Source organism: Alligator sinensis, unplaced genomic scaffold (assembly GCF_000455745.1).
Source record: "Alligator sinensis unplaced genomic scaffold, ASM45574v1 scaffold647_2, whole genome shotgun sequence".
NCBI classification, from domain to species: domain Eukaryota; kingdom Metazoa; phylum Chordata; order Crocodylia; family Alligatoridae; genus Alligator; species Alligator sinensis.
Genome location: NW_005841832.1, coordinates 3341410 through 3350854, shown reverse-complemented (window position 1 = coordinate 3350854; position 9445 = coordinate 3341410). Strand labels below are relative to the sequence as shown.

The window sequence follows — 9445 nt, the reverse complement described above, 5'->3', positions numbered from 1 at the left end:
AAATATTTATCCTGCTTCCCGGCTGCCAGCTCATGTGACCAGGAGGGGTGGGGGAACCCCCCAGAAAGACCCCAAAGCCCTCTACCCCCCCCAGACCTGAGAGGCACAGGGGGGCACTTCTTCAGAGGAGAAAGGGAGGGATGGGGGGATTCTGGGGGGAGGAGACAGAAATGGGGAGTGGGTGGCAAGGACAAGAGTTTTAGGGGTGTTGAGTAGGGGGATGCCGGGAGGTGGGGGGCACTGGGATGCCAGGAGCGGGTGGGGACAAAACCAGGAGCTGTGTGGAAAAGAGAGGGGAAGAATAAATGAAGGAGCAGGGGAAAGGCTGGTGGAAGAGGGGGAATGGGAAAGCAGGAGGAAGGGAAGGTGAAAGTGGAGAAATGAGGGTGGTGGGGTGAGGGAGCATCACACCTATTGGGCCCCAGGAGGGCAAAGGACCCTGCCCCATCTCCAGCCCTGGGACCAGCCACTGCCCTAGGCCCAGATCTGCCCTGCCCTGCCCTGCCCCCCATGTGTCCGGCTGTGTCTGGTTCCCAGCAGGGCTTACCATCACATTAATGAGATTTCCCCCCCCCCAAAAGCTCATGACGTGGGTCCGGATGCCATGGGACCAACGTCAGCCTGTTCTGCCCTGCTCAGTGCCTAGGTGGCCTAACTCATCCCCCTGCAGCACCAGGCATGATGGGGGAGAGGGGGACAGGCAGGGGTTGAGTGATGAGGAGAGAAATGGAGCTCCCCTCCAGCCCCCACAGCTGTCCCCCCCAATCCCAGACTGCCACCCCTGCCCCATGACCTGCCCCCAGTGCTACCAGCTGCCCCCAGCCCCTCCTCCAGCTCAGCCCTTGACCCTTCAGCCTGTGGACTGGATCGTGGGGGGTCTGTACAACACCTGGTACAGCAGGTGCCTGACCTCTGTCCATGGGCAGGGGTCTATACAGCATACCTAAACCCTGATCCTGGTTCAGGGGGCATTGTACAGCATTACAGAGACCCCAATCTCAGTGGGGGGCTGGGCAGTGACCAGCATAATGAAGGACCCCCAAACTTGGGTCATGTTAACCTCCATATCCCCCTCCCCACATGCACACACATGGATTCAGGACCAGGCTTCAGCCAATGACATTCCATTTAATACAAAAGAAGCTTTAACCACTGAGCAACTGTGCTGTTACCACTGGAGGGGATGGGGCAGTGGGGGAAACGGGCCCAGATTGGGATGCATGTCCCCCAGCTTCATAATTGAGCAGGGGGAGCCCCTGAAACACCTCGTAGGCAGCTGCCACCCCCCAAGGCAGACAATCTCTCCCACAATGCACTGCTCCCAGGAGCAAAAGTGCGGGGCAGGGTATAAATTACCCAGAAGGCATTACAACCGTTAGCAGGCTGCGGAGATGAGTGGTTTCTCAGGATGCATTGCACCAGTTGGGCTCTAAGCCAGGCGGGGGCAATAGGAAAGGGGACCAAGGCACGGTCATGACATGGCAGCAGAAGATGGCCCTCCCAGCCGTTCCCACAATGCACTGCTGCAGGAGGAGCATGCTGAGAATATCGTTACCCAGAAGGCCTTTTGATTCTAATTGTTCCTTGAGCTCCCGCCCTCCCTGGGGCCGGTCTGTCTCAGACACCTCTGCCCTGGGAGCAAAGCATTCTGGGATGCACTACCCAGAAGGCATTGCAGTGATTCAGGGAGTCTCTCCCTGCCCGCCCCTGGGGTGCCACATGCTCTCCCAGAATGCCACACTTCTGGCAGCAGGGCACATGGGGGCAGTTTCCCAGAAGGCATTGCACCCATGAGCAGGGTCCTCCTGTTGGGACGTGGGAACCTCCCAGAATATATTGTGGGGCAGATTATCCAGAAGGCACTGCAACCCTCCTGGGGACCACTCCGCCACTGAACCGACATTCCCCAGAATGCACTGCTTCTGGGTTACCCAGAAGGTATTGTGACAGCTCAAAGCCTGCCCCAGCCAAGGGCACTGGTGTCTCCCAGAATGCATTGCAGGACAGATTACCCAGAAGACATTGCTAATGGCAACAGCAGGGAGCCATTAAACCCACAGGGAGTGTGTGTTGGTGAAGGGGGGGGGGTCTATATATATATATATATATATTGCACTTTAAAAAAAGAGGAGGGGGGCACTGTCTTCGGGTCCGGCTGGACAGACAGGCAGATGCCCCCACTCTGAAATCCCAAGCAGGGGGGATCTTTGGGTTCCTGGATCTTTTGGGGTACAGGTCCAGTTAGGGGAGTACCTGCTGAGGGGGAGTGACACCAAGGCAGGGGGATATTCCAGGGAGGGGGTTGGTAGATACCTGGGGAGATGAAGGCTCCAGACCCAGACAGATGGGACTGGGGAAGAATTAAAGCCATAGCCACAGCCCACCTCGCCCCTGGTTGTGGGGGTGGGAGTGGTCTGTCGGGGTGAGAGAGGCTCTGGAGTGAAGGAGTCAGGGCCAAGGGGCAGGCAAGGTCCATCCCAGGTCAGACGGGGTGCACCCAGTCGCTGGACACACGGCCATACTGTAAGGCCAGACAGACAGACAGAGGGTAGGGGGGCATGAGAAAGAGCCAGCAGCCCGACTGCCCCTAACCCCCACACTTCACCCTGCCTGAGCTGTATCTGGGGCTGTGCTGCCCCCTGGTGGTGATGGGGGAAAAGACAGCAGCAGTGACCTCTGACCCCCAGGACCAGTGCCCAGCCCCCTACCCCACCAGCAGTGACCTCCAGCCCGATAAGATCCTCCCCACAGGGTCATGCCCTACATGTGCCCACCCCTCAGCCCTGGCTCAGCATAGCCAGCATCCCCCACCCTTGGAGGGTGGCTCTCACCTGGATATCAGTCAGCTCCTTCAGGAAGCGCTTGGCCACGTCCGGGCCATTCTCCATGGTGGGGATGTGGTAGCTCTGGAAGGCGGGATAGGAATCAGTGGGCTCAGCTCAGCCCCCTGCCCCCAAGCCACACTTCCACCATCCCCCAGACCCGCCCTCCACAGTCCCATCCCACACACCCACTTCCCTCCAGCCCATGCCCCTGACTCCCACCCCCTTCCCATCCTGGCCCCTCCCAGACCCAACCCTCCTCTGTCCCTCATGGGTCCCATACCAAAAACCTCTCCCTTAGTCCTTCCTGTCAGCTGCCTCACCTGACCCTGGTAGAGGATGTGGTTGATAGGGCAGACGACACAGGCCGTGCCCGACCCAAACACCTCCTTGACCCGATTCTCATGGAGCCCCTTAAGCAGGTCGGCCATGGTGAAGACCCGCTCTGAGACCTTAAACTCGCCCTGGAGACGGCACCAAGGTTAGGGGAGACTCAGCAGGCCTCTTCACACCAGGGCACAGACCCAGGGCATAGCTGGCACCAGACTGGGCAGATGGTTAAGGATGGAGGGTGGCACCCCTGGGGCCAAGGGAGAGGCCTCCTTGATAGCAGTGAAGGTGGGGGGTAGGGTGGTGAGAGTAGGGGTGAACTGGGCAGGAAGTCCTTGGCATCTGCCAGGGACAGCTGCTGGGGGTGGGGGGAGGGCAACAGGAGTTCCCCACTGTTGGTAGGAGTCGCAGAGGACCAGATTCAGGAGTGGGAGGGGCCAGAGCAGGGGAATAAGCCCTGCCCCTGCATAGGACATGGGCGGGATCAAGACAGGCCCCGCTCCCGAACTCGTGCCCCAGCCCACCCCACTCACCCACTTGCGCCCCAAGTCCAGCAGGCTCTGGCGAACGACTCCTGGGAGAATGATGCCATTCAGCGGGGGGGTCACCAGCTCCAGATCTGGAAGGGGAAGGGACCAGTCAGCCCAGCCAGCATCCCCCTCCCTGGGCCCCAGAGCAGCTGCTTCTGGGGTTGCGTGCACTGGGGGACTGGTTACACAGGACCCACACATCCGGCACCGAGATGCGGCTGCCTCTCAGGTGGGGTTGCGGACCAGCCAGGCAGCTGCTTCACCCAGGAGGGAGGCTCCAGAACAACCTCCCAGGGAAAGGCTGAAGGAGGAGAAATGAAGTCCTGTGACCCCAGGTCTGGCCAGGACGTTGGGGTTCCCTCCCCAGCTCTGGAGTGGGCAGGAAGCATCATGCTGCAGGTATCTACTCCCCCACCAGTGCCAGCACTGCAGTACTGCGACCATTGCTGACCACTCATGGGGTGGGCTGGGGCTGCTACAGCTTGGGTCTCCCAGCCATGCCATGATTGGCCGTGACCCTGCTTAGCAGAGGAGTCAAGGCCCCCACCAGGTGCAGGGCTAGGGGAGTTCTCACCTCCATGCTCATCAGTCCAGTACATGAAGATGTTCATGGTGCCCACCTCGGTCACCTGGTGGTCATCCCCATAGAGCCACAGGACCTGCTGGCAGCCCTTCTTGGCAGCCTCATTCTGGACATAAATGGTAGGGCCGTAGTTCCTGGGCAAGGGGAGAAATGGGGGAGATGGGGCAGGGCCATGGGGATAACCATGGGCAGTGCCAGCCTGGGTGACAGACATCAGCTCCCCCTAGTGCCAGGATGGAGAGACAGGGTATGGAAAAGGCTATGGGGAGCAGCCTGGGGAGACAGGGCAGGGGTGGGCACCACTAGCACCAAGGGGGAGGGTATGATATGGGGAGGGAGAGTGGTACCCCTGCCCAGTGCCAGGCTGGGGGGTAAGGGGCAGAGCAAGCCCCCACACACCAGGCAGGGGAGACAGGCATGGATGCACTGAGAACAGTGCCAGGCTATCTAGCGGATACAGTCCGGGGGGCAGAGAGGTGGGGTAGGGCACGTCAGGGGCTGCTGATACAGTATCCCCTCCCCTGGCACTGAGATGCAGCAACTTCTGGGTGGGGAATGCTGGGGGCAGGGGAGAGGTGGGATGGTGCTCCTGGTACTCACCCGCCCACCTTGCAGTCCCCGACCCCGCCCATCCAGGCGCGGACAAAGCGGGGGTCGGCCAGCAGCGAAATGGGGCTGAAGCTCCCTGTGGGGAAGTAGGGCCCAACCGGCCCCAGGATGACGAACAGGAGGGCATAGCCAGACTTGCTCACCCCCAGGGACGGCTGTGGGGAGGGGGCGCATGGTAAATGCAGCATTAACCACCTGAGCACTGTCCCCCTGTTTCATGGGCTCAGCCACCCCAGAACCCAAGCGGGAGGGGGAAGATTTTAAGGTTGACTTTCACAGTGGAGGGGGAGCAAATTCTGGGGGACAGCACAAAGTGAGGGGCAGGGAATCCAAACTGATTTGGGGAAGGTGATTTCAGGGGGATCCCAGCTGGTTGTGGTCAAGATCCCAGGAGACAGGGCAGGTGAGAGGGGTACAGACTGGAGGCTCAATTTCAGGGCACATGGAATTCAGAGGGAATCTCAAAGGGAATGAGATTTAGGAGGAAGCAACGGGGGGGCTAGGAAAGGAGAACCAGATTAGCAAGTACAGGGTGCACACAGAGGACCCAGGCTGGGAGTACAGAAGAGAGCAGGGGACACAGGGACCCATCACCTGGTGCTAGATGCAGCCACCTCTGGGGTGGGGGCTGTTTATACAGGAACCCTGGATTTGGGGAGCAGAAGGTAGCGAGATCCAGGCTGGGGACTGAGCTGTCAAGGTACAAGGGGCTCAGGCTGATCCAGGCTAGGGGGGGTTGAGATTTAGGGGTACAGGAGAATGGGGTTCAGAATCTAGAGCAGAGGGCAGGGAGATCCCAGTCAGCAGGGCATAGATTTGGGGTGCAGGGAGGGAGAAGAGGGGGATCCAGGCTAGAGATAAAACTGGACTCCTTCCTCCTGCACCCAATCTGTAGTCCACCCCCTATCTTCCCCCTCGGGATTGGGGCTTGGGCACCTCGGTCCCGATGAAGGTAGGCCGAATGTACAGGCTGGCGCTGTCAGAGCAGGGCACCCAGTCCTGGTCGATGGAGATGAGCTGGCAAATGCACTCCAGCAACTCAGCCTGATCAAAGACCTGGCAGGGAGAAGGGCATGGCTGAGACATACCCAACTGCAGACCCCTCCCAAGGCAGGGCAAGACCCCAAGAGTTTGGGCTCCCAGCCCCATATGCTGCTGTAACCCCACTGAGTGGGGAAAGAACCCAGGAGTCCCAGCTTCCTGGCTCAAACCCTCCAGACCTCACTCTGGTCCTCCAGCTGGGAGAGCCCAGGCATCCTGGATCCCAGCTCCATAAACCACAGTAACCCACCAGAGCCCAGTGAGGTGGCAGAGCACAGAGGTGTCTGCCCCCCTTCCCCACCGGGTACTCACAGGCAAGCAGGCCCTCATGGCTGACCGGTACATGCGCTCCATGTTCAGCATGGGCCGGAAGAGGCGGATGCGCTGGTCAGTCCCCCGAAAAGCCTTCATGCCCTCAAAGAGCTGGGACAGGACACAAGGGGTCAGTTGGGGACAGTTGGACGGATGAGAACCTGGCACCAGGATGTGACTGGGATAGGCTGCTGTGCCTCACACTCACCTCCACAGAGTAGTGCAGGGCAGAGGAGGCTGGGTGCAGGGTGAGGTTCTGGAAGGGCTTGATGTAGGGTCTACCCCAGCCCCTCTCCTGGCTCCACTCCACCGTCAGCATGTGGTCCGTGAAGTTTTTCCCGAACACCAGAGCCCCAGGGTCTGGCTGGGGCTTCAGGTGTTGGCTCAGCTCCACGTGGAGGTCGGAGGCCTGGTGGAGAACCCAGAAGTCCAGGCTCCCAGCTGGCAGCCACACCCACCCCTTGATGGAGCGGGTAGAGACCCCAGGAGTCCAGGCTCACAGTTCCCCTGCTCTAACCCACCAGACCCTGCTCCCCTCGCAGTGCTGGGATAGAACCCAGGAGGCCTGGTACCAGCCCCCCTGCTCTACCCCATCAGACCTTGCTCCCCTGCCCAAGCTAGGAGAACCCAGGTGTCTGGGGGGAGTCTCACCTTAAAGACGCTGCTGAAGGGTCTCTGGGATCCAAGCAGGGCTGTGAGAGCAGCACAAACCCGTCCTGGCAGCACCTGGGGGAGACAGGCAGATGATGAGGGTGGGGGCAGGGATGGGGGGGGCACAGCCTCTTGTCACAGCCCCCTAGGGCCCCACCCCTAGTGCCCCCCACCCCCTCAAAGCACAGCACCCCCTAGTGCCCCTGTATGGGCACAGTCCAGGCTGCTGATCCCATCAAAACAAACAGGCTGGTTAATATGTAACCCCCAGCCCCAGGTCAGGGGCCACAGTCCAGAGCCAGGGCTGCTGGGAGCCCGTGAGGGGGCTTCCCAAGGTGCTCTGGGGCCAGGGCAGAGTCCAGTCAGCTGAGCAAGGAGACTGGGAGCCCGGACACCAGGGTTCTGTCTGCAGCGCTAGGAGGTGAGAGCTGGGAACTGGGAGCCCAGACGCCTGGGTGCTGCTCACAGTGCTGGGCATGGAGTGGGCTCTGATGGGTTAGAGCTGGGGGACCGGGAGCCCGGACACCTGCGTTCTACCCCACTGTGGAAAGGGAGCAGGGCCTGGCATTAGGGCAGCAGGTGGGAGCCCAGACCCCTGGGTTCTCTCCTTGGCCAGGGGCCCCTGGCTCATTGCTATTCCCACCACTTGCCTGCACACAAAGGGCTCCATTGGGTATGCAGGAGGATGTGCCTGCCTGGTGTGGGAGCTACCCTCCCCCCCAGCTCTGTGGTGCCAGTGCCTCCCCCTTGCCCCCAGCCTGGACTTTGCCTGGGCTGGCCCAGGACTCGCAGAGCTGCAGGGACTTGGGGGCCATGCAGCAGCCAGACATGCACGGAGCAAAGCAGGACTCAGCCCCCCTGCCAACAACGCCTGCCAGATACCTGGGTCTACGGTAAGCTGTTTGCCCATGGTCCCAGATGACTGGGTTCCTGGGGCCACCCATTTCCCCTCCTTTGGGTTCATCCCCTCACTGGGGATCATGGCAAATGGCTTTCTCTTCCCAGATGCCTGGGTTCATGATCTGTTCTCTCACCTCCATCCCTCCCTTGGGGTGAAAGGGAAGTTTCTTTCCCACCCTGGACACCTGGGTTCCCAGTCTGACTCCCACATCCCTGTTGGACCTGTGGCTCTTCCCCCTGCCCCAGACACCTGGGTTCCTTCCTCCCCACCCCCTCCCCAAGTCGCAGCACTTTTCCCCTCGCACTTGAACACGGATCCACAGTGGAGCACTGCCCTCACCCATCTCCCACCATTAGGCCATTTGTGGGACTTGGTCATAGCAGGAGACTACATGGTGTAGGGAGTGGAGATCAGGACCAGGACACCTGGGTCCCAAGGAAAGTGGGGGCAGCAGTTTAATTTCCAGGCAAGAAATAAGAAGAAAGTGGGGAGAAAAAGGCTTGAAAGTACAGCATAGAGTGAGGCTTAGGAGTCTGAACACCTGGGTTCTTTCCCAGCTCTAGGAGGGAAGCGGGTCGGGGGGGAGGGGTGTTGAGCAAGGTGCTGGGATATAACTCAAGTGTCCGGGTTCCCAGCCCCTCACTCTACACCAGGGATGGGCAATTGTTTTGGGCAGAGGGCCGCTTACTGAGTTTTGGGAAGCCATCGAGAGCCACATGACAGGCAGCCGGGGGCAGATAAATATTAATTTTCTAAATTTTTTAGGGGCCCTGCAGGCCAGATAGAATCGCCTGGCAGGCCACATTTTGCCCACCCCTGCTCTACACCCTCCAGACCTGCTCCCTTCCCAGAACTGGGATGGAACCCAGGCGTCCAGGATCCCAGCTCTGGGAGGCGAGGGTCAAGGGTCTGGGGGGTGTTGAGCAAGGTGCTGGGAGCCTGGACACCTGGGTTGTATCCCAGGTCTGGGAAAGGAGCCAGTCTGGGAGGTTAAAGCAGGAGGATCTGGGAGCCGGGATGCCTGGGTTCTCTCCCAGCACTGGGAGGAGAGTGAGTCTGGGGGGCTTAGAGCAGAGGGCAGGGCTAGGAGCAGGGACTCCTGGGTTCACTCCCAGCTGTGGGCAGGAACCAGGCTCCTCCTGAGTAAGAGCAAGGGCAGGCAGGACACCTGGCTCTAATCCAGCTCCAGGAGGGGAAGGGCTCAGACTCCAGGGCTTGAAATGAATCCACCCGGAACCACCAGCAGCCACTAGGAGCCAGGGGGCACCACAGGCCCCACCCCCCACACCCAGCACCAGGGGCCAAGCGCTGGGTGAGGACCCAGGACCCGAGGCAGGGTACAGCCTGGCACCCCTGCTGCCCCACAAGGCTCCTGCCCTGTGCCTGTCATATCACACACGACATGAGCTGGAAAGACTCAGCCTCTGCTGTTGTGGCCCTGTCAAGAGGAGTGAAGGGCGCTGGGGGGCGCGGAGGCTGCAGGTCCGGAGCAAGGGGCACCGGCAGGGCATAGGGTGCCCCTCACTCCCGACCCGCAGCCCCTGCCTCGCCAGCCCTGGTGTAATGTGCCCAGGACACCTTCCCCACATGAACCCGCCTGTCCCAGCCAATGCACCACGGCCTGGGGGGGCCCAGACTCAGCTTCACCCTGTGTCCCCCCCGGCCC

At 60.7% G+C, this 9445-nt stretch overlaps 1 protein-coding gene across 3 annotated transcripts in view; it reads right to left on the bottom strand.

Moving 5' to 3' along the window:
• BCAT2 (branched chain amino acid transaminase 2) overlaps window positions 1–7031 on the bottom strand; it is a 9527-nt gene extending 2496 nt beyond the window's left edge. For 2 of the 3 annotated variants that reach the window (XR_003092583.1, XR_003092582.1), the window contains exons 1-10: window positions 6879–7031; window positions 6436–6636; window positions 6228–6338; window positions 5811–5930; window positions 4866–5029; window positions 4257–4399; window positions 3686–3771; window positions 3146–3286; window positions 2832–2906; window positions 2314–2521 (exon numbers count right to left, since the gene is read on the bottom strand). Coding sequence is in view for 1 of the 3 variants with exons in the window: in XM_025196622.1 (XP_025052407.1) it covers window positions 2483–2521; window positions 2832–2906; window positions 3146–3286; window positions 3686–3771; window positions 4257–4399; window positions 4866–5029; window positions 5811–5930; window positions 6228–6338; window positions 6436–6546 (990 nt within the window). In the remaining 2 variants the exon portion in view is untranslated. Of the gene's footprint in view, window positions 1–17; window positions 2522–2831; window positions 2907–3145; window positions 3287–3685; window positions 3772–4256; window positions 4400–4865; window positions 5030–5810; window positions 5931–6227; window positions 6339–6435; window positions 6637–6878 lie in introns of those variants that run through there. The other variant, XM_025196622.1, reaches the window with a different exon arrangement.
• Between the last annotated feature and the right edge of the window lie 2414 nt (window positions 7032–9445).